Source organism: Emys orbicularis, chromosome 7, assembly GCF_028017835.1.
Source record: "Emys orbicularis isolate rEmyOrb1 chromosome 7, rEmyOrb1.hap1, whole genome shotgun sequence".
NCBI lineage: Eukaryota > Metazoa > Chordata > Testudines > Emydidae > Emys > Emys orbicularis.
Genome location: NC_088689.1, coordinates 9,273,486 through 9,299,688, shown reverse-complemented (window position 1 = coordinate 9,299,688; position 26,203 = coordinate 9,273,486). Strand labels below are relative to the sequence as shown.

Here is a 26,203-nt window from a genome sequence, read left to right as displayed (position 1 = left end):
GGCAACGGAGCACAACTTGCTTCAAATAATAAATTTGGCTGTCTTGTACTATGTCATATTATCCGCTTGTCCAGGTCTTGTAAAAAGGCTGCCTTCCAACTTGAGGAAAGTACATTTGACAGCTCTTATAACAATTACCATTTCTATTCAGATAACAATGAAATTCTTCCTTTCGTTCTCACCTCTGTATCTTTTTAAACGCATGAAGTTTAACATTACTTTTTTGAATCTACCAGGTGTTAGAGATTCTTGAAGGAGTGCAATACTGAAAAAAAATATTTAGTTGGACATGGCCAGCCTCAAGAAAATAGCATTATAAAGTAGCAGCAGCAAGAGTACATAACATCTATGTGACAAACGTGTGACTTATAAGTAATCTACTGAAAGAAAAAACAGAAGTCCGTATCAACACAGTGACTCACATTGGTTTCAGGGTAAGCAGTATCTCTAACATCCAGCTTGTTGAGAGGCAGAAAAGTTACTTCTCCAGGAAGGTTCATTTTATTAAACTCCATTAAGATCTTTGTACTGACCTCATCGGAATCCACAATATGATAAAATAACCTAAATTAACAGACCAAAGAAAAACCACCAAGATTTTATTATGCCAAAATAATTGATATTTTCTAGCCCAAACTCAAATTTTCAGGAACCACTAAACAAAACAAAACCACATTTTATTCTCTCTACAGTTTTTGGCATTACCACACCTTAGAAAATACAAGTGGAAAAAATAATGGTCACAGAAATTTTTAGAATAGGAAGATAATTTACACCGTACTAAAATCTGCCAAAACACCATTTAAGTAGTTGGGACAGGGGCTTTTTGTGTGTTTGTTTTTTTAATAATTAGTTGTCTTATTCAGTTTCATCCGGATGAGGCCACCCAAGAATTTACTAGCATTGGTCACAGAGAAAGCCCAATTAACATTTGACCTCAGGTCTTTTCCTCAACAGCTGTGCACACCTGTCACATACCCCTTCAATAGCAAGCCTATTTAGTCTACCTTTCTTCCCTGTAAGTGTTTACACAGAAACACCTTGTCTAAGGACAGGATCATGGGTGGGCGAAATTAAAATGCTCTGTTCCACGCAATCAACTTTCAGCCTGGTGCTGAAAGGGTGATAAAAAGAATTTTCCAGGTGGCAGTGGGTGCTATCATCATTAATCAAAGGGAGTCAAAAAGAGTAATTTTAACTGCTTCTGAGACTAACTCTCTTCCTTTGTTTAGTACATCGAACACAGCATCCCACTACGCTTTAAAAGGAAAAGAAAAATGACAAAACACCAGTACCAATAATTTTTATTAAAAGGTGTGTGTTTGGACGTAAAGAAAATAATCAGGAAGTTTACAAGAATAAATACTAGAACAAATTGTGTATGGCTAAAAGATTGTTAGCCTTCTTAGGCAATGTGGACTTCACCACCAATACTCATGCCTTTGCTACCTCCAGACTGGATCATTGTGACATACTCTACTTGAGGCTATTAACCACTTGGAAATTTCAGCGGGTACACAGACTGCAGTTAAATGCTTACTTAGTGTGCTTTCTGGGAGCATCTCTCAAACTCCTATTCTAGAGACTACACCAGCTTCCAATTAATTTCCAAGTACCATTCAAATGATAGCCCGATGGTTTGGAGCCTATGTATCCTACAGACTGCCATTTTTGTAGTACCCTGACATATACCAGGTTATTTGGGCAAATACTCTAGTTACATAATGGACCATGGAAAGGACTCAGTGAAGAGCTCTTGAGTCTGGAATTTGCTCTCCTCCCCACAGTTTTGCTCAGTACAGCCCAAGCCTACTGATCTTTTGGACACACAGCAAGGATTTTCCTAAGGGTACAGGTTGAGAGAAGGAAGGGTGTAATTTGCATAGTGCGTTTTAGTCAGGTAAGGAGCTCTTTTCAGTATCTTTTTGATACAGTGTGGATTTGATTATTGTACATACATGCAACTAAAGCTGAAAACAGGCCCAATGTATACATCAAAAGAATAAACCCTCCTATGGCAAGCTTGTGCCAGCAACTGGCTTTCAACATGCATGAAGTCAAACATCCCCCTCTTACCCTTTCAAACTCAAGAAGAATTCAATACAGTATAATTTACCTGTTCCCTGCAGTAACTTCAACACAAGTGTAGAAAGCAGGCTCACACTCAAAATTATTCATCACAATTCCATGGTAACCATTTAGAACATGTTGGTTTATGCCTTTCCGGCGAAAGTGCTCCAAGACTTTGTTTATGCTGTCTATACCATTTAGAATGGCCTGTCACAAAAAAATATAATGAATAACTTATATTACTAGACTTCAAGGATCACGTGACCTAAAAATAATGCTAATCTAGAGTTTTTAGTCCTTTGTCTTGCCAGTTTAAAATATAAACTGACAAAATGTTTATAAGCTTATTGCTTGGATTTCAAATTTGTTAGTGATTTCTAATTGAGATCATGGGTCATTCACCATCTGCCTCTCAGCTCCTCAGCGTCAGCCACTGGGCCTTATGAAGGCCACAGTCACTGATCAATTCTTGTTAGGACTGCAGACAACACATGGCTACCCATGTGGCTGGTGCACGTGAGCTGTCACTGACTACTCTAAGGCTCCACAAGTTCCCTCCCAGCCACTGACAGCAAGTTCCTGCTTTGGATACAGGAACCAACAGGCATGGTAATTTGAGAGCCTGAGAGCCACCAGTTTTCAATGCTTTGATAAACTCAAACTGAATTTCAGCAAAAAAATTTCTCACTCCAAAAACTGGCTTTAGGCTGAGAATAAATAGCCCAAAAGAATTCTTTTTCAGAGAGCTGTAAGTATTTGAAAAATAAGGCTTATGAAAAAGTTCTGATATTATGATCTGCAGCTGTAGACTGTTTTTTCCCCTTAAAGACGTGGCAATTATCTTTAAAAGATATGAAACCTTTCCTCAGGTCAGATAATCAATTAGTAACTGTAACAAATGCACAGTATCTCACCTTTCCTGTTGCTGCTCTAAGAAGTTGCTGTTTCTTCTCCAAATCCTCTCGTTTTGCAGCAAGAGCTTGTTGTTCAGCATTCTCCTCTCTCCACAGATAACTACAAAATGAGACAAAAGCCAGGTTAACATTATTAAGCACTTTGATTATCAGAAAATTCTTAGCAAGTAAAACTGGGTTAACTTCCTTCTAGAGTAGTAATTTGTTAAAAATTGAAATGTAGAGGTTTAAACCTCCAAACCCATGACCGTATTTAAAAATACTTAAGCAGTTATGCCAACCTAACGACTACACAGCTGGCATCCTTTACATTTTACACATAATAATTAAAACAAATTTTAAATAAATTTACTAACTTTCTTTCACTCTGTAGTTCATCTTTTTTGTTTTTCACCTCATAATACTTTCTGTCCAATTCTTCGACACGAGCTTTAACCTCATTAAGATCTTGGTCCAATTTCTAAGGCACATAAAAAAAAGAAATCTTTCAATGGTAAGACTCTAGCTTTAAATCCATCTGTTATCCAATTCTAGCTTTAAATCCTTATATTACAATTCAGAATTAATTCCTGTAAATTTTTCCATGATTTGCACTAAAATTGCTAAAGTGGTAAGAAAAAACAGATCTTCAGAGGTCAGCAGCAGCAGCACGGAGACTATGAAGTGACTGGGTGCTAATAGCCAGGCAAGAATGACAAAGAAGAAAAGATTTATTTTGTTGATTCTGATGTTCCAGCCACCTTCGGAACTAAAAGGATTAGAGAATTAGCAGAAATACTCAAAGTCATTGTAAATTACACTATAAAGTGGAATCAAAGAGACACATTACTGCAATCTGCTTGGAAGTTTGTTCCTTTACAACACAAAAATAATAAGCCTTTGAGGCTAAATAGCATTTAGATTGCTGTACAAGAATATATTGCATGTTAGCCTTCCATGCCACTCTTACTATAATGAAGGTTCTAGCGTGTTCTCCAATAAAGTCAAGTACTGGTACCACTTAGCTGCAGGTACTCTGCTAGTGCAGCATATTTGGAGAACTTGCTAGTGGATGTTCCTCTATCCCCATTGTCTGGAATCAAGAGCTTTCATTTCTTTCAGCAGCTCAATGGCTAGGAATTTACTGGTAATAACTTTATGATTCTTAATGTTAGTACTACTATTTTCTGCAGTCTTAAAATCTTTTATTTTTATTGTTCATTTTTCCTGTCTTCAGACCAATTTCTCCGAAACACCTCCATGTTACAAAAAAGCCAGGCAATTATTTCAGCTTGGTTAGAAGCATTTGTGTATATATCATTTTGTGCGCGCACACACGTTTCAGCACTGACAAGTTCCTTTTCACTTCCAGAAGAAACAGAGGCTTGAGAGTTGTTCATTGCAGGAACTCTGCCAGTAAAAACAGCCAGAGTGGTATGCCATTTCCCTCACTCAACCAACTACAGAGAATTGCTTGAGTAGCAGAGCTCTCTTCCAAAATATGGTTTACACCCTGGCAGAACACTTTCTTCCTCAGTGTGACTTTGTTCATAAATTTGATCAGGTTTCACATTTATCACCAAGTTCAGTAGATTTATTATGCAATAGAGATTGTAAGAGCTGCATCTGTAAGCACATCAAGCATAATGGCATTAGCAGTGGGCATACTCCCTGCACGGCCATGTAATTGGTTAGAACTGATTCTTCATTTGTATGGCTTCTCCTGACATACTAGGACTGTTAAACAGTCTGGAAAAATCAACACCATTAGAACAGGCTACCGTTCAACCTTGATTAAAGTCTCCAACAAAACAGCCAGCATAGTGCTATCAAAGCTGCTGTCAATTCTCCCATCCATAATCAGGAACATTCCTTATCCCTTCATTACTACTTTGCAGTCTGGCTGAACCTTTGGAAAATATGCATGATATCTCAATTGGACAGCAGCACAGAGCAGACCAATATTCTGCTCAACATATGTTCTGCTGTGGCTTTTAGCTACAGCACTCATAGGCCGGGGGTAAAGATGAAATATTTGATCTTTGATCATAAGGTAAGACAAAATATAGTGTCACTATATAAATGCATGGTACCCAATATAAATGCCCAAACCTTGAATACTGGATGCAGTTCTGGCCACCCTATCTCAAAAAGATATATTAGATCTGGAAAAAGTACAAAGAAGGGCAACAAAAAAAGATTAGAGGAATGGAACTACCACCATCTGAGAAGAGATTCAAAAGACTGGTACTGTTCGATTTAGGAGAGAGATAACGGGGGGGACATGATAGAGATCTATAAAATCACAAATGGTATAGAGGAAAAAGTATTATTTACTTCATCACATAACAAGAACCAGGGGTCACACAATGAAATTAATAGACAACAGGTTTAAAAACAAAACATAAGGAAGTACTTCGTGCAATTCATAGTCAACCTGTGGAACTCATTGCTAGGGATGTTGTGAAGGCCAAAAGTATAACTAGGTTCAAAAAATAATTAGATAAGCACATGGAGGATAGGTCCATCAATGGCTATTAGCCAAGGTGCTCAGGGATGCAACCCCACACTCTCAGTGTCCTTAAACCTCTGACTGCCAGAAGCTGGCACTGGACGACAGTGAATGGATCACTTGATGACGACCCCGTTCTGTACATTCCTTCCAAAGCATCTGGCACCGGCCACTGTCAGAAGACAGGATATTGGGCTACATGGACTATTGGTCTGACCCAGTCTGGCCATTCTTATATTCTGATGCAGTGCCCCAAGCGGAGCATTTAGAAGGCATTGCTCCCAATGCCTTCTGGAGCTCTCATTTACAAAAGGGGAAACACCCATAGTTAGACCCCACAAAAAGGTGCAGAGTATACTCTGCTGTATGGCTGGCCAGAGCTCCTGTGGTTGGTGCAGAGGAAGGCAAAGTAATGATTCCTCTGGACACCCTTCTAGAAAGGCTAAAACCCCATGGAACACTAACACAGTGAATAAGGAATATGACCATATTTTGCTCCTATGCCAGGTATTTAAAAGATGTGGGGGAAGCAAAAAATCACCTAATTTTTGAGCCTGTGTTTCAAATGACTTGTAAAGTTTTCTAGGAAAATTATACCTTAACCTACCACATGTGAAACTTCAGGCAGATTGATTTAGTACTGAACAAAAACGTTAGGTGTATGTGTAAAAAGTCAAGTCTAAAAAGAAATCCTTGTTTTGAAGTAGGTAGAAACTAGTTTCCCTCTGCATGTTAGAGTAAAGGTAATTTATAAGTGGTTCATATTAAATAGGCACACCCTTACAAGGCTGTAGGGCTTAAATCTGTGCAAGACCAATTACAATTCAAGAGAGACATATAAAAATAAAAATCTAACAAAGCACACAAGGTTGCAGAGTGACAACTGATATTTAGCTTTAAACTGGAAACAGTAAAGCATGCAGTACTAAAGGCCATAGGAAAGGAGGAACAAAGCAAAGAAACAGGCCTCAAAGACTAAAGTTACACCAGACAATAAACAAAAATATTAACAGAAGCTTTAAAGTCCCAATGTGAAAGATAAGAATTTATTTTCATAAATAATATCCACAAAGTTGATAATGTATGCAGAGTGTCGTTGGCAACATCATAGAGAAAAGGTTTTCCTCATGATTGCAAGCGCTTTGGAGGATAGGATTAAAATTCAAAATGATCTGGAGAAACAGGAGAAATGATCTGAAGTAAACAGGATGAAATTCAATAAAGACAAATGCAAAGTACTCCACTTAGGAAGGAACAATCAGTTACACACAAAATAGGAAATAATTGCCTAGGAAGAAGTACTGTGGAAAGGGACGTAGGGGCACAGTGGATCACAAGCTAAATATGAGTCAACAGTGTAACATTGTTGCAAAAAAAGCAAACATCATTTTGGGATGTATTAGCAGAAGTGTTGTAAGCAAGACAGGAGAAGTAGTTGTTCCACTCTACTCCACGCTGATTAGGCGTCAGCTGTAGTATTGTGTCCAGTTCTGGGCACCACATTTCAGGAAAGATGTGGACAAATTGGAGAAAGTCCAGAGAAGAGCAACAAAAATTATTCAAGGTCTAAAAACATGACCTATGAGGGAAGATTGAAAAAATTGGGTTTGGAGTCTGGAGAAGAGAAGACTGAAGGGGAACATGATAACAGTTTTCAAGTGCATAAAAGGTTATTACAAGGAGGAGGGTGAAAAATTGTTCTCCTTAACCTCTGAGAATAGACAAGAAGCAATGGGCTTAAATTGCAGCAAGGGCAGTTTAGGTTGGACATTAGGAAAAACTTCCTGTCAGGATGGTTAAGCACTGTAATAAATTGCTCAGGGAGGTTACGGAATCTCCATCATTGGAGAGTTAAGAGAAGATTAGACGAACACCTGTCAGGGATGGTCTAGGCAATATTTAGTCCTGCCACGAGTGCAGGGGACTGGACTGGATTAGATGACTTCTCGAGGTCCCTTCCAGTCCTATGATTCTATGAAAATGTATCCACTGCATAAATACCCCACACTTTATTTAAGTTTGATCCTCCTCCACATGTCTTACACCAGAGTTTTAGTGAAGTGAATGATCAGACTCCATAATGGTGATAATTTCTTCATTTTTTCTAAAGAACTTTTCCTTTAATACTACAGCAGCACAGAGTACCTGACAGAATTTAAGGAAACTTCTTCTGCACCAATAGTTCTCTTAGGCATTAGGATTCAGTGTTCTCCAAATTCTTACCCTTCCCTAAAGCATACAGCATCACACAGAAGATTTTGAAAGCAGATGTTTTGAGTAACAAAGAGCACATTCATTAAAACACAAGAGTCCCTCTTCTCTTGTGTGCAGATGGAAACAGATTCCTATTGCATGCAAAGTGCTTAGCCTATATTAAGACTTGTACAATTATCTACCAGGGTCCAAAGGAACACTCTCTCAAGCCAGATGCAAAATCAAATGCATCTTGCATGGAAGAAATAGTGTTTTTGTTTTAAATAAAAAATTTACAGAAATATTTCTAAGACTTAAGAAAAATTTTGGATCAAATTACCCATGAGTGTTGTTAACTGGCAGAAACAATAAATAGGCATGCTGTCTTAGAGGATGTTGCTGAATGCTGTCTAGCTAATTTCTGTCTCCCTCCAAAATCAGGAAAAAAGAAATATATGGTGCTGAAGAAAAATATTTGAGAACAGGACTCTAAAATTAGTGTTAGCATGCAAACATTTATAATAGTGCAGGACACAACAAGACCCTCTCTTGTCCTCTAGATTTTAAATAAAAATAAAACTCATTCATTGAAACAAATCCAATTATGGACATAGAGTTTAGCCCAGTGGTGGGCAACCTGCGGCCATCAGGGTAATCTGATTGCAGGCCGCGAGACATTTTGCTGACATTGACCGTCCACAGGCACCGCCCCCCTCAGCTCTCAGTGGCCGCGGTTCTCTGTTCCCGGCCAATGGGAGCTGTGGGAAGTGGCGCCTGCAGGCGAAGGGGCTGCAGGGACGTACTGGCCGCCACAGCTCCCATTGGCCGGGAACAGAGAACCGTGGCCACTGGGAGCTGCAGGGGGTGATGCCTGTGGACAGTCAATGTCAGCAAAATGTCTCACGGCCTGCAATCAGATTACCCTGGTGGGCCGCATGCGGCCCGTGGGCTGCAGGTTGCCCACCACTGGTTTAGCCTTTTCTCTCAAAATATCTCTGCAGTAATAACTCAGAACTCCTTACACTGTACTGCTCCAGATTCTTCTCTTTATTAGCCTCTGTATCTTCTAAATCTTTGTGTATTGCTGCAATCTGTCGTTTTTTGTCATTGATTGCCTGATCTAGAGACTTGAGTTCCTTTTTAATCCACTTATCCCTTTCTTCTTTGGAAGTAAACTGGCTTCCTCGGCCTTGTTTTGCATAAAGATCTGTTCTTTCCTGGGTAGCTTGTGCTAGTCTAGATAAGAGAGAAAAAAATAAGTTTCTTTATAACGTGTCAAACATATTTCATTTTAAGATTTTATTCAGAAGATCTTCAAGAACAAAGTGCTATCAACTTAATTTTAAACCGTTAACAGTGGTCAAACGACAATTTGAATTTTTTTTTTGCAAGCTATACAACCATCTCAGAGAACACTTTAAAATGAGCAAAGCAATTAAGAGGCACCAATTTACTTTTGTTTTGAATTTTCATTTACTCTCCATGGGTTGCTTTTTTAAAGCTTGAAAACAAGTTCCTTCTCACTTATCAAGTTTGCCTTTTTCTAATAAGCAAAAGATCCTCACTTCCTTTGCCTCCTTGTTCACTAGGAAACACTGATTCTTTCAACAAAGCTTTTTTAATAAGGTTCTTGAGAAACAACAATTATCTTCAAACTCAGTGCCTCTGCAAGCAACGAGCAAATATAACGCAGGGCCACATAAGCAGCGAATGTGTGCGCTTTTTATATTTTATTTTATTTTTTTAATTTGTTGGTGAAAGGGGCATTTCTTTGTAAATAAAAAACCATTTAGACTCAAATGCATTCTCTCACTCTATAACAGCTGTAATGTATGTACAATTTTCATTATATACTGCTTTAATCACATTACTCCTTGCTCCTTCTAAAATGGTTTAATTTCTTGTATGGTGAGCCACAGACCTAGCAATTCCTCGCTCTTCTTTTTCTTTTACACTGTTGAATTTGGGTTCCGTTTCTGCTAGCTCTTTCTGCTTCTCCTCAATTTTCTCAAGAAGCTTCTGTCTCTCCTTTAACAGTCTTTTCTAAAAATAAACAAAGTAATATTTAATACCAATAACTTAGTAGATCAACTTTGTATAATCATTAAATTTGTGAACATAGTAGGGCATTTCTGGAGCATATTTTAATATTTGTAAAAATGCTAAATGGACTCCACTGCTTGTCTGACACTACACTGCTTTGACACATGACTGAGGTAGGTTCAGGAGCAACCTTGAATCAGTAAGGTTTGAGAAGGTGCAGCTACACTAGGAGGGTAACAAAGATCAATACAGGCCAAACAGTTGTACTCAGTGCTGCTACACTGAATAATCTTCTTTCAGATGATTCACAACATCCTCCCTTTAGTATTTACCATATGATTGAAAAGGATGAGGACTACAGCTAGTTGATTTTACAATATGGGGGTAGAAAGAAATAATTGATCTATTATTATGTTTTACAGCACTCAGAAGTGTGCTACACACTTCAGGGCACAGAACTCTTGTATTGTTGTGAAGTTCTTCCAGTGTAATTAAATCTTACATCTATTAGTAGGTGTCATAATACCTTAGTACTGATAATACACGCATAAATTATAGCCAAAAATGTGATCCATACAAAAGAGTGAATTTGTACATTTTATTCTTGCAGCTGCTTCTTACCCTTTGTTCACTGTTGCCAGCTAGTTCGTCTTGCAAGTCCTTAGCTTTAAGTTCTAATTTGGTTCTCTGCTTAATCTGCTCCTGTCTCTCAGCACTGAGTTGTTCCTTCTCCTCTTTCATCGCTGAAATCTTTGTTTTTAGTTCTCGAACTTGTCGTTCAATATCCTACACAAACGGATGTAATATATATTATTAAACATACACAAACCTTCTATCACAGCTTGATCTAATCCATATTTCAGTACCCATTAAGGGAATTAGCACAAGACAGCTTCATTATTTAACCATTAAGATTAAAGAGAATGTGAGAAGAAAAGAAAAATAGTCACCACAATATGAAGTCCAAAAATCTTTAAAATTAACCTTAAAAATAAGTTGTTTAATTTGCTTTAAAATTTAGGAACACCCATAGGGTAACTCAGAATCCTAGGCCAGAGGAGTCCGTTGTGATCATCTAGTCTGACCTCCTGTAAAATATAAGCCATAGAGCTCCCTAAATTAATTCCTTTTGAATTAGAGTACATCTTTTTAACTATCCAGCCTTGATTTATAAATGGTCAGTGATGGGGAATCCACTATGACCCTTGGTAAACTGTTCCAATGGCTAATGAGACTCTGTTAAAAATGTACACCTTATTTCCAGTCTGAATTTGTATAGCTTCAACTTCCATCCATTACATTGGGTGATACCTTTCTCTCCTAGGCTGAAGAGACCATTATTAAATATTTGTTCCCCATGTAGATACCTGTAAGATTGAACAAGTCACCCCTTAACCGTCTCTATGTTAAGCTTAGTAGACTGAATTCTTTGAGTCTATCACTATAAGGCATGTTTTCTAATCCTTTAATCATTCTCGTGGCTCTTCTCTGAACCCGCTCCAATTTATCACTATCCTTCTTGAATTGTGGACACCAGAACTGGACAGAATATTCCAGCAGCAGTCGCAACAGCGCCAAATACAGACTTAAAATAACCTTTCAACTCAACTCGAGATTCCCCTGTTCATGCATGCAAAGATCACATTAGCTCTTTTGACTACAGCGTTGCACTGGGTGCTCACGTTCAGCTGATAAAGCACCACGAACTGCAAACCTTTTCCAGGGTCCTGATTCCCAAGATAGAGTCCCTCATCCTGTAAGTATGGCCTACATTCTTTGCTCCTAGATGTATATATTTGCATTTAAGCATATTATTTGTCTGGGTCCAGCTTACCAAGCAATGCAGATCAGTCTGTATCACTGACCTGTCCTTCGTTATTTACCACTCCTCAATCTTTGTGTTGTCTGTAAATGTTATAAGTTATGATTTTATGTTTTCTTCCAGGTCATTAATAAAAATGTTAAATAACAGAAGGCCAAAAACCGATCTCTGAGGGTCCCCACTAGAAACACACTCGCTCAATGATGATCCCGCATTTACCACTACATTTTGAGACCTATCAGTTAGCCAGTTTTCAATCCATTTACTGTGTGCCATGTTAATTTTCTGTTGTTCTAATGCCTCACAGAAATCTAAAAATATTAGATCAACACTACTACCTTTATAAATCAAACCTGTGATCGCATTAAAATAAATAATATATATATTATTATATATATATATATATAAAAAATTGGTTTGACAGGATCCATTTTCCATTGATTGGCATTAAATAATCAAATAACTCCAAAGTCTGTGTTTAAATTCACTCAGATTTGAGACATCAGACTGAAATGTTCACACACACAAAAAGTGACCTGAAAGACTTTTCAAGGCAAGTAGACTACATATAGTCAATGCAAAAACCTTGAGTTGCTCATGTCAGTACACTGCTTCTAGATTTTACCTCCATTTTATCTCTAGCATCTTGTTGTGCATCTCTCAACTGCCTTGATTTCTCTCCACTTGTCTCTCGTTTGGCAGAAAGCTGTACAGAAATAATATTGCTTAATTAACAAGTTCCTTTTTTTTAATCACTCATCGATTCAGAAAGAAAATGTTAATTTGGTACATTAATGAGCCTAAAAATGTCACAATTTAACTACTCTATTTAGGTTAAGCAAATGTCCATACAAAACTATGTACGTTTAAATATTAAGTGTCTGTAACAAAGGAAATATGCAATGAAGGGTAATAAGATGCTTTACCTCATCAAGTTTAGCACGTGTTTCATTGAGTTCCTGGTTATAAATGGTGTATTCTAATGCTCTCCTCATTTTATCCCACTTCTGATACTGAGCTAGCTCTTCTTTCTCCTCTTCCAGGGTATGCAATCGCTCTTCAATGTACTTCAACAACTCATTGATTTTCTCTCGTTTACCCTCTTTAGAATATGAGAAGCAAGAAAAAGATGGCAACTAAATTATTATTATATTCAGAATATTTGTTTTCTTTTTAGATCATTCTCTTATCTTTGACTCGTAAGTAAAGCTTTTGATTTGAAAAAACGGATTGACTGAAATGAAGATCTAGGTCTGGAATTAACTTTCAGACACATCCTCTTTCCAAAAATTCCCATCTTCCAAGGCTCATGCTATTCCAACTCTACTTCTGTTTCTCAGATAGTTAATGGGCAACTGTTCTGAGCATACATGTAACAGAATGAAGCCATCGCTGGGACTTTACATTTAGTCAACATGAAGATCATGAAAGACAAAGACCAGACAATTTGGAGATAGAGCTGTTAGTCCATTGAGTATTCCTGGATTGTTGGCATTTTTGTTTGTTTTGGATGTACATGTTGAACCTCTCTAGTCCGGCACCCTCGGGACCTGACCGGCACCGAACCAGAGAATTTGCCGAACCACAGGCAGTTAATGTAGAGTGCCAGCAGGTCTCCATAGGCGTGGAAAGTAGAGGTGTGTGGGGTGCTAAAGCACCCCCAGGCTTTAAGCCTGGGGTCCCGGCTGCTGGCCCCCTGCCCGGGGGCTCCGATGCCAGCCCCAGGTCCTCCCCTTCCCTCCCAGAGCTTGAACCCCGTGAATCAGCTGTTTGCGGCACTCCAGAAGCGCTGGGAGGGAGGAGGAGGAGTTGGTAAGCATGGGAGAAGGGGGGAGCTTGGCCGCGGTGGATGCTCCGCACCCACTAATTTTTCCCCGTGGGTGCTCCAGCCTCGGAGCACCCACAGAGTCGGTGCCTATGTCGGACCACAGATGAGGGCAGGGGACTGGACTCGATGACCTCTCGAGGTCCCTTCCAGTCCTAGAGTCTATTAATCTATGAATCTATGTTGCTGGACCAGGGAGTGCCAGATTAGAGAGGTTCAACCTGTATAAGAAAATGGGCAAGGTAGGGAAATGAGAGGGAGAATGAGAGAAAGGCATCAGAACATGAATTGAAAGTGTAACTGTTGCCTTAAAACCAGGGGCCATGTACTCCCCAGAATAATGAGACCAAATTCCATGACAACCACAGCTAAATCCAGCTGCAACACTGTTCTATTCTCTTGCCACTCCCCAGCACAAATGCAAACAACTATGGCTCATAGCTGAAGTCATCCATTGCTGTAAAAGCAACCAATCATTTCAGAGGTTTTTGGGTTTTTTTTTGGCATAATGCTCATCAGGCAACCTAGCTCCAGTTCCCAGGCCTTGAATACTCTGATATGGTCCAGGCAGCCAAAAACTCAGAACCCCTCCCCATGTATACCAGAGAAGGAGTCAGCTAGGAGTCATTTTCATAGATTTGGCTCCTGGACCTCAGCTGTTCTGCATTTCAGGCAGTTCAGCATGCCAGCCTGCACTTCTAGCTCCCCCACTCCTTAAGTAAAAATTAGGCTCTAATTCTGGCTCCATGGAACAGTGCAGGGAGAACACATAGTAAACCAATCAACTCCCACTCATGGGGAAAGCTAGAGAACAAGAGTCAGCTGCAGCCAGGACCAGAAGATAAAACCAAACACTGGAAGTCTGTTTATAGCAAGAGTGAATTCCATTGTAAAAAAAAATTTGATTTCTGGGGCATCTTGGAAAAAAGTGTCAAATTCTGCATTTGTGGAGTCCACGGGTCCCCGACTGAAATGAACGGGGAAGTTCACAAAAGTTAGAGCTATTATTTCAGGATTCCTGCAGACTCAGGAAGACATCAATGCCAGTTTGAATGTTCAAGTTATGTCCACAAACAAGGGCTAGAAATATAACTTTTAAAAAGTAAAAATTGACTCTGGAGCACAACCCGGTAGCAAATTTCATGGCTGAAGAATATATGATACTCTGGCCCTAATTTTGAATTTTCTGGCTTTTTTAAGTTTGTAAGCATCATAACCCAAGTGTTTTTTTAATGTTATTTATTTTGGCAGTGCCAATGGATAAAAATTCCCCCTTCCACCACTTTGGTGCAGCATGCTGTGTACTGGTTAACTGCTACCTGCAACCTAGCAGTAGGTTACATGTGTAGATGTTCTATAGAGTTTGTGAAGCCCTTTGGGAATCTTTGGAGTGAAAGAAAAAATGTAAAATAATTTAAATTATTAAATGTATTAAACATTTATCAAAGAATTAATTTTAACAAGCAAGTTATAAACCCTTGAAATTAGTGCAACTACTATGGCACGAACCAGGACATTCCTTATATAAAAGAAACACAGGTGATAAAGATAATTATTTTTTACCGGTTTCTTTCATTAAGGAAATACTTTCTTCTTTGCGCTCATCATATACTCTAGTACCAGCTACTTCTCTTAACAACTTCAATCTCTGAGAGTCAGGAGCTGTTGCCATCTGGTTGATCTAAGAATTCAAGAAAACAAAGTTACAAGATTACATTTTGAACATCATGTTCCTTATATAGTAATAATGATCAACATCACATAAGAGATCTAGTACAGGGCATGTCTCTTATAACTGTTTAATTACAGCAGAACTTCATTAATTCTCACTTTGTTTACCAACAGACCTGATAACTCTTTCCAGTCAGGTATCATATGCTTAAAAATCAAGCTAGTATGAAACATTCAGCTGAAAACCCACACTGCCAATTTCTGATATATACTTGCTTAAGGATACAATTCTTCAGGACTGGGTTTTTTCAGGAAGATTAGAAATTCTAATTTACCCTATTTTCCTCCTTTTGAGACATCAATTTCTTTTTAAAAGACAGGAAATTGTATACTTTTATGATTCTGCTTGTAATTCATTTTTATTAATTTTCAAATACTAGCAGACTTTACTGAAACCTAGTATAAAAGTTAGTATTTCTTGGACTTCAAAGGGAGATAATATATCAGCTTAACAGATTTTCAAAGAGACTCAACTATGAGCATTAATATTCTGCTGCAGCAAAACCACCTCTTACTTTCCCTATCTCCAGAAGAACATGTACTTCAATGTAGGGTTACCATATTTTGAGTGTCCAAAAAGAGGACACTCCACGGGGCCCCGCCCCTGCCCCCAGCCCCGCCCCAACTCCACCCCTTCCCCAAAGTCCCCACCCCAACTCCGCCCCCTCCCCTGCTTCCCGCGAACATTTGATTCGCGGGAAGCCTGAAGCAGGCAGCAGGTAAGCTGGGGGGGTTGGAGGGAGGAGGCGCGGCCCAGTCTGGCCCCCCCAACCGAGCGGCTTCCTCCGGCGGCCGGCCCCGGCCCCGCACCCCCGGGCCCGCCCCCGGCCCAGCACCCCCGGCCCCCAGCCCAGCACCCAGCGACGCCGGCCCCTCCCTATTTTCCCGGACATGTTCGGCTTTTTGGGATTTCCCCCCGGACGGGGATTTGAGGCCCAAAAAGCCGGACATGTCCGGGAAAATCCGGACGTATGGTAACCCTACTTCAATGTATTATGTCAAAAAAAAAAAAAAAAAACAAAAAAAAAACCCTCAGCTCACACTGCAGTCGTGCTTCACACCACCAGCACCTGGCGCTCTAACATTACTGAAACGGTGTATGGGCTTTTAGTAATTAATACTGTGTCAGGTTCACTATTCTTCACTAGAACTATCACCATTCTTCATAAGAATTTTAGTTGCTGCATCTTTATGGTATTCTTGTAGATAATGTTTTCAATTTATACAGAGCATGAAGACTAGTAAATCTACTTTGACTTTTAACCTGCGATAGGATCCATGTGGGCTGACTCCTGCACTAGCACAGAGTTACTTTCTAACTCAAGTTTTTTATTTGTTCCTCAATTTGGCAAATTCAATTGTATAGCAAAAACATATCCTGTGTTGCTAAATGGGAATTATCCATATTGCTCTAATTTTTTCAGTTTTTCTTGTCAGTCAAGTACTTGCAGATAAAATGAGTTTTTCAGTAACTGGTCAAGAGAACTATTTTTAGGATTATGAAGTCAAAATCATGAATATAGACAATTGGCAGATTCAGCCCTTAAACATGTCTTGCCCCACAATGAAAGTCAAACAGTTTCAATACTGACAATTCTGTAAAACAAGTTTCCAAAACTTTCTGAACTGGAAAATATAACGTATAGAAATACAAACAAAAAATGGTATTAATTATTTTCAGGGCTCTTCTTGGAAATCAAGGATTTCAAAAGCTACATTGATGCACATGTTATGATTGAATTTTCTCTGTACTTAAATAAAGCTGGTCGATTCAGCAACATTATATGCAGGAACACTTATAAAATAGATGCTTCTAATCAGAATGATGGAGGAATACAGAATTACTTTTCTTTCTAATTACAACTACTTTATTTCTATATAAAGGAGCCGTACCCCGAGGAATCATTTGCAAAATAAGAGTGCACAGGAAGAACTAGTCATTTCTATATTGGTTAAAAGTAAAAAGAAAGCCTGATTATTCATTTGCAATAATTAAGTTAAACTGTAGTCCTCCAAAAAGTCTGAACTTTCTTTATAAACGAGTGATTTAATTCTGCTTTTTGATAAGCAATCTTACCTTTCCTTGTTTGACAATATAGTAGGGATTACTGCGAGAAAACCCAGCACTTTCAAGAAGGTTCATCACATCGTTTTTCCTGTAATAACATTTCTCAAATAGTAAGTATACTTTTAAATAACTACGTATGACAAACATGACTCCTCAACAAATTCAGCAAAACAGTACTAAACCTACACATATGAATACTGCTTGTGGTGCATGCTCTCCAATAGGGTATCTCTTCAAAGAAGTTTCTGTACATGATAATATCTAATCATGTACTAAAACCTAAACTGATAAACAATAAATGAGAAAATAAAAACAGAAAGAAACTAAGCAAGATATATGGGGCTGGGAAGAGATTACGACTAAGAAAGGCACTCCACACCAACAGCAGCTAGTACAGGTAACAGAAAAACTGATGCCACAAAGAATTATTTGGAATTTAGCATAAGATTTTGCTTCTTTTCTTCTCATTTTCAGTTATTAAAAGCAAGTTGCTGAGGATTATATAATTAATGCAACAGCATTAACACTATCCAATAATTAGTTAGGTCAGCTGATGACTACTAAAACACTGAGAGGAAGCGATATAGAAGTATGACCATTTGGAAGAGCGGAGACATCACCATGTGTTAGCCATACTGAGAAGAGCTGAGTTGTCAGAAAAATTGTAAAGCCATAGGTTAGTTTAACATAGGCATTTTAAAACAAAGTGTCATATGCCAATATAGCTCATAATATTAGAATTTTACACTTAGTTTCTTCCAATTTTGGTAAGAGTTTTACCAGTTTTACCAGGCAATTTAAACATGAAGCGGTACTAAGAATAAAAATATACCTAGTTCTGGCTTTGTTGGGCAACTTTGTCTTCATACCTAAACAATAAAACTTAAACAAGAGAAACAAGATACTACATTTTCTTTTCTGTAAGCCAAGTTTAAAAAAGGATTTGTTATTGCTAATGCATTACTGTAGTTTAACTCGCTAATCTTTCAACTCTGGAGATTAAGATTCAAATTTTGGTAGTCATAGGTGAAAGTAGTCTTTTCTAGACCCTATTTATTCACATAATCCCTTGTCCCATTAATGCGGCAAGATTCCAAGGGCTGGTCTACACTAACCCCCCCACTTCGGACTAAGGTACGCAAATTCAGCTACGTTAATAACGTAGCTGAATTCGAAGTACCTTAGTCCGAAGTTACCGCGGTCCAGACGCGGCAGGAAGGCTCCCCCGTCGATGCTGCGTACTCCGCTCGCCGAGCTGGAGTACCAGCGTCGAAGGCGAGCACTTCCGGGATCGATCCGGGGCACTTCCGGGATCGATCCGGGATCGATTTATCGCGTCTTAACCAGACGCGATAAATCGAACTCAGAAAACCGATTGCTTACATCCGGACCCGGATGTAAGTGAAGACGTACCCCAAGTGTCCAGGCAAGAGAAAGAGATGCCTGGAATAGCTGGTGAGAACTGAGGACTACTTGCAAAACAAGTTTAGAAAGAATACACAGCGCCCCTGCTATGACTGCCTCAGGTTAGTAATATCAATCCTCACTTTCATGAGCACTCAAATTTATCTCTAAGTGTAAAAAAAGTTTTAGAGAAACTTTTAAAGTTTACAAGTGATAAGAATGGCCCTTAAATATGATTGGTCTTACAGGGTTTGAAGACTAAGGGGGGAAGCTGAATTCAGATAAAGGAAAAAACTCAAGTGATTTATCATCTAACCTTCCATGAGTAAATAAAGTTCCATGAAAAAAAATGTGCGTATACACACATGCACTCCCATAAAATCTCTCTACTGGATTCAATAGGAGGAAGGGCGTGGGGGGGAAGGAGTATTGCTGTTTGTATGCAAGTTGGAGTCTGTTTTGAAATACTCTTATCACTGTATAAAGGTTTGTTTTTCAATAACTATTTTCTTCATATACAGGAGTTTGAGAGCACAATCTGAAACCCCAGACAAGGTGCTCCACATCGCCACCAATCATACCAAATACGCCTCTCTCTATTGGCAGCCGTACATTCCTGGTGACAAAGGAGGATAGGAGAAGGCTTTAAGTGCATAAGTGGTTGGGATCAGAGGACTGGGAACGAAATTCTGTGCTATTTACAACCTGTACAATTCCACTAACTTCACAAGATAGTTGTGTGGAACAGAAGTCAGTGCAGTTTGGTGCTAAAGTAGAGAACCTTGCCTTTGAGGGGCTGGAAGGGGAAAGAAGACAGAACTATTTTGTGGAAGTTTGAGGTATGTTAGTTATATGTAGTTTAAAACTACTGAAAGCCATGTGCCTAGGAAGAAAAAAAAATAGTTAAAGAAAAAAACAAATTGGCATATAAAAAAAGTTATTTCAAAACAGATTCCAATTTAAAAATAGAAAAGTATTGTTCCTTCCATTGAATCTAATGGAGTTATTCCCTTCCTGTCCTTCGGCCTCAACATACAAGCACTAGCAGGAATAGTGAACTTCCTACTAGGCCTAATCCCATTGAACAGGCCTACTGGTAAGAATTATTCTTGAAGTATTTGTAGAATGAGACCCCTAACTTGTCATGCAGAAAATGGCTTCTTCACGTTCAAACTGTACAAATGGTAAATATTTAAATTTCAAAATAAATGTCAATTTAGTTTTTGAAAAAAGAATGGTGACTTTTGGAAATACACAGAAGTTTTCTTTTATGAAATTAAATGGATATCAAATTCAACCCACTCGCAGTTCAGATATTATATAAGGACTAAAAATAAAGATTTATTAGCAGACTCTATTGGTATTAAATATTGCTGGCAAAGGAACTCATATGTTATAAATTAATTCAATCTAAAGGTATAAACAAATACACATTTTGAATGATTCCACCACACTTTACAATATTGTGTATTCAGTTCATTTTGGGGGAAGAAAAGAAGTACCTACGTCACCATTTTCTTGTCTAAGAAATATTGGTCCTTTTTGGCTCCAATAACTCTGCGAAGCGAAACTTCCTCTTTATCAATCTTAAGAAAACAAAAAAGGACAAATTTAACTGCCTGTGACAGTCATTTATGATTAACTCACAGTATTTACAGTATTTTCCACTAAGACTGAACCAAAAGAGAATTACTTTAATGAAGATTCAAATAACTAAGAAGGTAGTCTAATGAGAAGATGTGTTTTCTAGAAATGTTTTTAAAACTTACTGGTAACCTGTTGTCTGAGTTGTCAAAAATAATTTCCACAAATGCTGAAATAACACGAGGACCTGTGCCTTCCTAAAGAAAAAAAGATATTTATTTTGGTTAGATTACTCCCTCTTTAAACTGGTTTTTAAAATGTATATTTTTCTTGATTTCTCAAAGACTCCAAAGTATTTATATACACATTACTTATTTGACAATTTTCAAACTTACATTTCTGAAAATAAACTTGAGAAGTATACAGCTCAAAAGGTCGTATGTACATTGTGTCCTCTGTCTACAGTGCAGGAATTATATAAGATGTATAATTGTGTGCCAAAAGAGTATCATATCCAGTTTTCTGCTGCACTGTTGTAGACATTTAATGGAGGTTGAAGATATGGAACTCCAAATATTTAAAAAAAAAAAACAAATACTGATAAAATTGGTAATTTGTAGTACTGCAACTTTCTTGATTGACTGTATTAGGGAACAGTTAGGTCTATAAGCTGAAAAGAACATTCCCTATTAAACACTGAAATGCATATAAGAATTTTGTACTACTTATTTAGGAAATTAGTGGTTCCCTTGCCATGTTACAAAAAGGCAAATTATGTTAATATAAAGCAAAATAACTTTTGCCAGGAGGCAGAGAGGAAAAGTTGCTATGCACACTTTCAACAAGAGCTGTTTTTAAGTATTTGCATTTCAGTGAGTTGCCTACTTTACAACAACAATATATTTGAACACATATTACATCATTTTGTTTTGTTTTAAAGTATCTTCACTTACATGCAACAAAGCCAGTCTCTGCTCTGGGCGAAGATGACTAAACTCATCACTGAGGACAAACTGAATTGCTGTAATAAAAAGAAAAAGAAAAAAAAAGTAGTAGTACAAAAGGTCTGTTCTTTCTTTTAAGAGCAGTACTCAGTATGTTTCTTTATAACCAAATTGTATCCTTCTTTAGTTCATATATTAAGAGTAATATGTAAGCATTAAATCACAGTGTCTCATTTTTTAAAATAAACTGTTCTTGGGTCCTGGTCATTTGGCCTTGTCTATTTGGCCTTGCTCTGAAAAATGTTCCATTGCTAACCCCAGAGCAATGAACTGCTGAAATAATAGTAATGTAAACAAGTATCTGAGAGCCACCAGGATTTCTACCATGTCATGTAGACCTGCTCAGAGCAGGTTTAGAATACACAGTGCTTAAAAATCCAAGAGGCACTTGGAGCTTTGTATATACTACCATCACAGCTGCTATCGGTCGAGCAACACTGGTGTTAGAAAAGGTGATAAATATTTCCAAAAAAGCCAGGTGTAGATGTAGCCTCGGGACAGCATAAGTGATAGTAAGCAATCTACACTATATTGCTAGTCCCACAAGTTACAGTCAAAAATGATAAAGCACAATGGGGAAGCGTCACATCTGCCAAAGACTCTCAGAAGAGATACATGATCTCACCTAAAATACTCTGGTGTTTGTGTTTATATGACACAGACAACTTAGAATTTACTCAGTTAAAAGTGTTAAAGAAAGTCGCTGGTACTACACTTGCCTGATTTTCCCTGTCTTCCTATTTTTAAAGACTTCCCCACCCCTGCCCCCCTTTTGCAATGTAAAAGACATACACAGAGGAAACTGAATATTAAATAAGTGCATAATGTAAAACTGACAAAAAAGAGTTTATGGTTTTTCAGTCACAGTCATTTAGTTGTTACATGTAGCAACAGTAATACCTACCATAGAAAAAGTTACTTTTCCCAGATCCATTTCTTCCCACTAAATATGAAAGGTAACAAAGTTATAAATTCAGAAGTTTTCAGGAATTTAAATAAATTAAGTAAGTGGTATGGCAATACATGAAACTTCGGCAATGAATTTAAGAATTCAACTTTAGTAGATCTAGACAAAATATAACCTTCTAGGAATCAAACCACCTTTTAGCAGGATGGATCAGGGAGTCATTACCTGAACAAGATAGAATGGCGCCTAGCCCCAGTTCCCTCCCGCCCCACAACAGAGACATTACTGTGATCTACAAAACCTATGAAAGAGCATTTTATACCCAAAACAGTTATGATATTAAATCAATCCAGATTATCATCATCATTCTCCGTATTTTTACTACTAACTTTTGGCCAGGTTACATCAGTTTTTAACCCTGGATCCATTTCTTAAATCCCTCAATTTAAATCCCGCACATTTTACAAGAGTAGATTTATGTCTATATGCTGAGACTGATCCCACACATAGATATTTGTTGTAAGTCCTCAACTTGTCAGTTGCAAAGAAACGAATACATCAGCAAGAAGAGGACGGCTTTAATTATATTTCAACAGTATCAAAACTATTGGTATAAGCCAACAGGTTTACACCAATACACATACAATAGTTTCAAATAATCAAATGAACACCTGTGAATATTCCTATCACATTGATAGGACATTTTAAGAGAGAAATAATGGTAAGACTACATTTTTCTTTTAAAAACAAACATTGTCTGGATGATTTTTTTTTTAACTCTCATTGAAGTGAGACTCAAGATGCATGTGACATGAGCAGGCACAGTGACATTTGACACGCAACTATGCCAATACACTTCCATTCTCACCCACAGTTACAGTTTGGTTACAGAGCCTCTCTTGACCACACTTAAATTAATGTGGTAGTTTTATTACGGGGCTGAAAATTCACTGACCACTAAAGAAAAAAAACTCAGTACTTTAAGAAAATAAATTCTTAGAGTCATTTTCCATTCAACAACTAGAATCACTGAATAATTAAATAAGATGGGTTAGTGAGGGCTAGAGCAGTCTGATGGGGAAAACTACACACAACTCTGAAAGGACTAAATATTCCTTTTTAAAACAGCAACAAAGGAAAATGAAAACCAACTCATATTTACAACTCAACACAAAGGGACAAATGCGCTTTGGAAGTTTTACTTTGAAATAACTGAGGAGTTAAACTAACGTACAGTACATGATCAATCATCCAGTAGAAGTGATTGGTTATATAGTAAAATTACTACTAAAACATTAAGAATTATATGATTTTAAAACATACAGTATTCCAATTGTATGAAATTATTTTCTCAGAGTAAAGCAAGAGAAAACCATTGCTAACTGCCCTGTACTGCCCTAAAGGAAACCAATGTGTTTACCAATCAACAAAAACAACTACATTTGAAAATTACACTTGACTATCAGGTGACAATTTATATAGCTAAATTTAAACAATTAACACTTAAGAATGCAGTTTGATTGGGAATTTTTTTAAGCCAGCTTTGTTCTATGCCCTTTTGCAAATAACTATATTTTAGTTACACGTTAGGACGATAATGGGGAAAATAAATAAATAAAAACAATTTATTCCAATTTGAGGACAGGTGGTATCCTTAAATGTTTTCTATGAACAAATGGTGTAAATAATGATCCCTCTTTTATAATTAGTCACAGTATATGCAGGTCTTAAAGATAATTTGTATTTTTTAAATGTGCATGTATGAATTCACTCAGCCCTTTAAATATACAATTAAATTACCAACAGCTCATTTCTGCTAGATTTTGCACTTTGGTATATATTAACACTTGAAGCATTAAACATTATTTGACCACAATATTACTACTCATTTTTTGACATTTTTCTTTCAAGTCTGTCAGTTTTAAGTGGCAGAATACGTAACACCCCTCAAAGTATTTTAATCAGGCTGAACCTTAGGAGGTATCACCTGACATCCAGAAGATAATTCATGAGACACAGTATACTTCAAGTATTCTGCCACCCTAATCCTACAACAAGCTCCATGCAGGTGAACCCTGGGTCTGTGTGGAGCCTCACTGACTACAGATGGAGGGGTCCACCCCTATACTGAATCTTATTGCAAGATTAGAGCCAATGAACAGTCATTATGGCAAAATTAAAATTAAATTATCTGCAAATCATAATAATTCTATTTGTTGCAAGTAGAAAGGGTCCTGTAATACTGGAGAGAACAGTTTCAAATTTAGTCAATATGTACACAACTGCTTCGGAAATCTGAAGGGCTATCAAAAATCATAAAGACCACTGACTTGACCCTTGATCAAAAATAATGAGGTAATGCTAGTTCACACTGTAGTATGTTTATAAGAACAACTTACCAATGACATTGTGTTTTGAACTGAAAGGATCTACAATAGTTTGATCTCTGTAGCTTCGAAATCCCTGAATGATCACCTGATGGATAAACAAGTTAAATAATCTTAAAAATCAAGGAAACTGCCATATATACTCGTTCATAAGCCGAATTTTTTTAGTAAAAAAGGGAAGCACCAAAGACGGGGGTAGTTAGTGTTGTTGTTTTTTAAAGAGGTACACGATTTTAAATTTGTAACTCAAATAAATAGGTTTCTATTTTTTTTTAAGCACAATACATATAGTCATTTTTCATTCCAGTCTTGCAGTTCAGATCCAAGTACATTTTAAGAAATTAAGGGTGAGGTTAAAAAAAAAAAAAAAAATTCTCACCCCAATATTAGTTTATGAGTAGCTTTTTTTCTATCACAGAAGGTACACTTGTACACATCTAGGTCAAAGAATAATAAATAAGGAAATATTCAAATAAACTCAATCTTGCTGTCACAGCATAAAACAACATGAAAGGATGTACATACAATGACAGATTAGAGTAAAAAAAGTCAAGGGCTCAGTTCTAGCAGGACAGGAATTTTTTTTTAAGTTAATTTCATACCCCAATTAGCATATTTAGCATAAGAGTGCAACTTGCAAGCTCTAAGTAGAGCAGTGGCTGCATGTAAAAATTATAGATAACAGACCTATTTCTATGTAGGAAGTAGACAAACATGCTCAGTAAGCTTTTTTGGTGTGTAGTGCTAAAACTAGTGAGCAAGATCAAAACCTCTCAACGTTAAGAAGTCTGCCAGTTTCAAATGGAATAAAATCAGTCTTCCTTTTCTACCATTTATGTTAACCTTTTTGTGAAAATGTACAAACTATTGCTCATTATTTACTTGGTGCTAGTAGTCCAAGTATTTTCCAGGCAGGAAGAAAATTTGGCCAAATGAGCTCACCTAATACATATGCACAAAAACTACAGGAAAGGGATTAACTGAAGGTAAGAGACAAATCAGTAAGTTCAAAAATATCTCTCAGATATATTAGAGAGACAAGGTGGGAGCAGTAATATCTTTTATTGGACCAACTCCTGCTGGTGAAGAGACAAGCTTTCGCTGCACAGAACGGTTCTCCAGGTCTGGGAAAAGTACGCAGATTGTTAAGCATAAGTACTTAACATATACTCTAAAGGAGCATTCGAGGTTAAGTGTCCTGTTAACAGCCTGGCAGTCATAGGACAAAAAAGGGAGTTAATAGTTTACAGATTATTGTAATAAACCATAAATCCAGTGTCTTTATTAACCCCATGATTTTTAGTATCTACCAGAGAGTTATGAATTTAAGTTCCCAGGCTCATCTTTTGAAGATGTTGTGCAGGTTTTCTTTGAGGATGAGAACTGAGATGTCAGATACAGAGTGATCATTTTGTGAAAAGTGTTTGCCCACAGGTGACATGGTGCTTTTGTCTTATATTTCTGTGTGAGTTCATTAAAGTGCATACTGATTGTCTAGTTTCACCCACATATTTGTTATTGGAACATTTAGTGCAAATGTTATGATAGGCATGTATAGGACCCATGGATCTTGAAAGGTGTATTATGGGATTAGGGGGTAGTGATCATTATAGCAATGTAGATATGTCTGCAAGTTTTACATCTGTTGTTCTGGCAGGGGTCTGGTGCTGCTCTGAGTTGATGGGTCCTAGTTTGTGGGGAGCTTGTTTCTGATGATGAGCTGGGCAAGGTTGGGGTTTCTCTGAAGGCCAAAAGAGGAG

At 37.6% G+C, this 26,203-nt stretch overlaps 1 protein-coding gene across 1 annotated transcript in view; it reads right to left on the bottom strand.

Annotated features, from left to right (window-relative positions):
• The window catches only part of SMC3 (structural maintenance of chromosomes 3), a 48,162-nt gene that overhangs the window by 15,022 nt on the left and 6,937 nt on the right, over nt 1–26,203 (bottom strand). Inside the window, exons 2-17 of the mRNA XM_065407191.1 lie at nt 24,456–24,531; nt 22,054–22,092; nt 21,099–21,166; nt 20,331–20,402; nt 20,068–20,147; nt 17,167–17,245; nt 14,922–15,039; nt 12,460–12,635; nt 12,159–12,239; nt 10,333–10,497; nt 9,590–9,711; nt 8,691–8,904; nt 3,341–3,444; nt 2,985–3,084; nt 2,117–2,277; nt 423–564 (exon numbers count right to left, since the gene is read on the bottom strand). Of these exons, the coding sequence (XP_065263263.1) occupies nt 423–564; nt 2,117–2,277; nt 2,985–3,084; nt 3,341–3,444; nt 8,691–8,904; nt 9,590–9,711; nt 10,333–10,497; nt 12,159–12,239; nt 12,460–12,635; nt 14,922–15,039; nt 17,167–17,245; nt 20,068–20,147; nt 20,331–20,402; nt 21,099–21,166; nt 22,054–22,092; nt 24,456–24,531 (1,797 nt within the window). The remainder of the gene's footprint in view (nt 1–422; nt 565–2,116; nt 2,278–2,984; nt 3,085–3,340; nt 3,445–8,690; nt 8,905–9,589; nt 9,712–10,332; nt 10,498–12,158; nt 12,240–12,459; nt 12,636–14,921; nt 15,040–17,166; nt 17,246–20,067; nt 20,148–20,330; nt 20,403–21,098; nt 21,167–22,053; nt 22,093–24,455; nt 24,532–26,203) is intronic.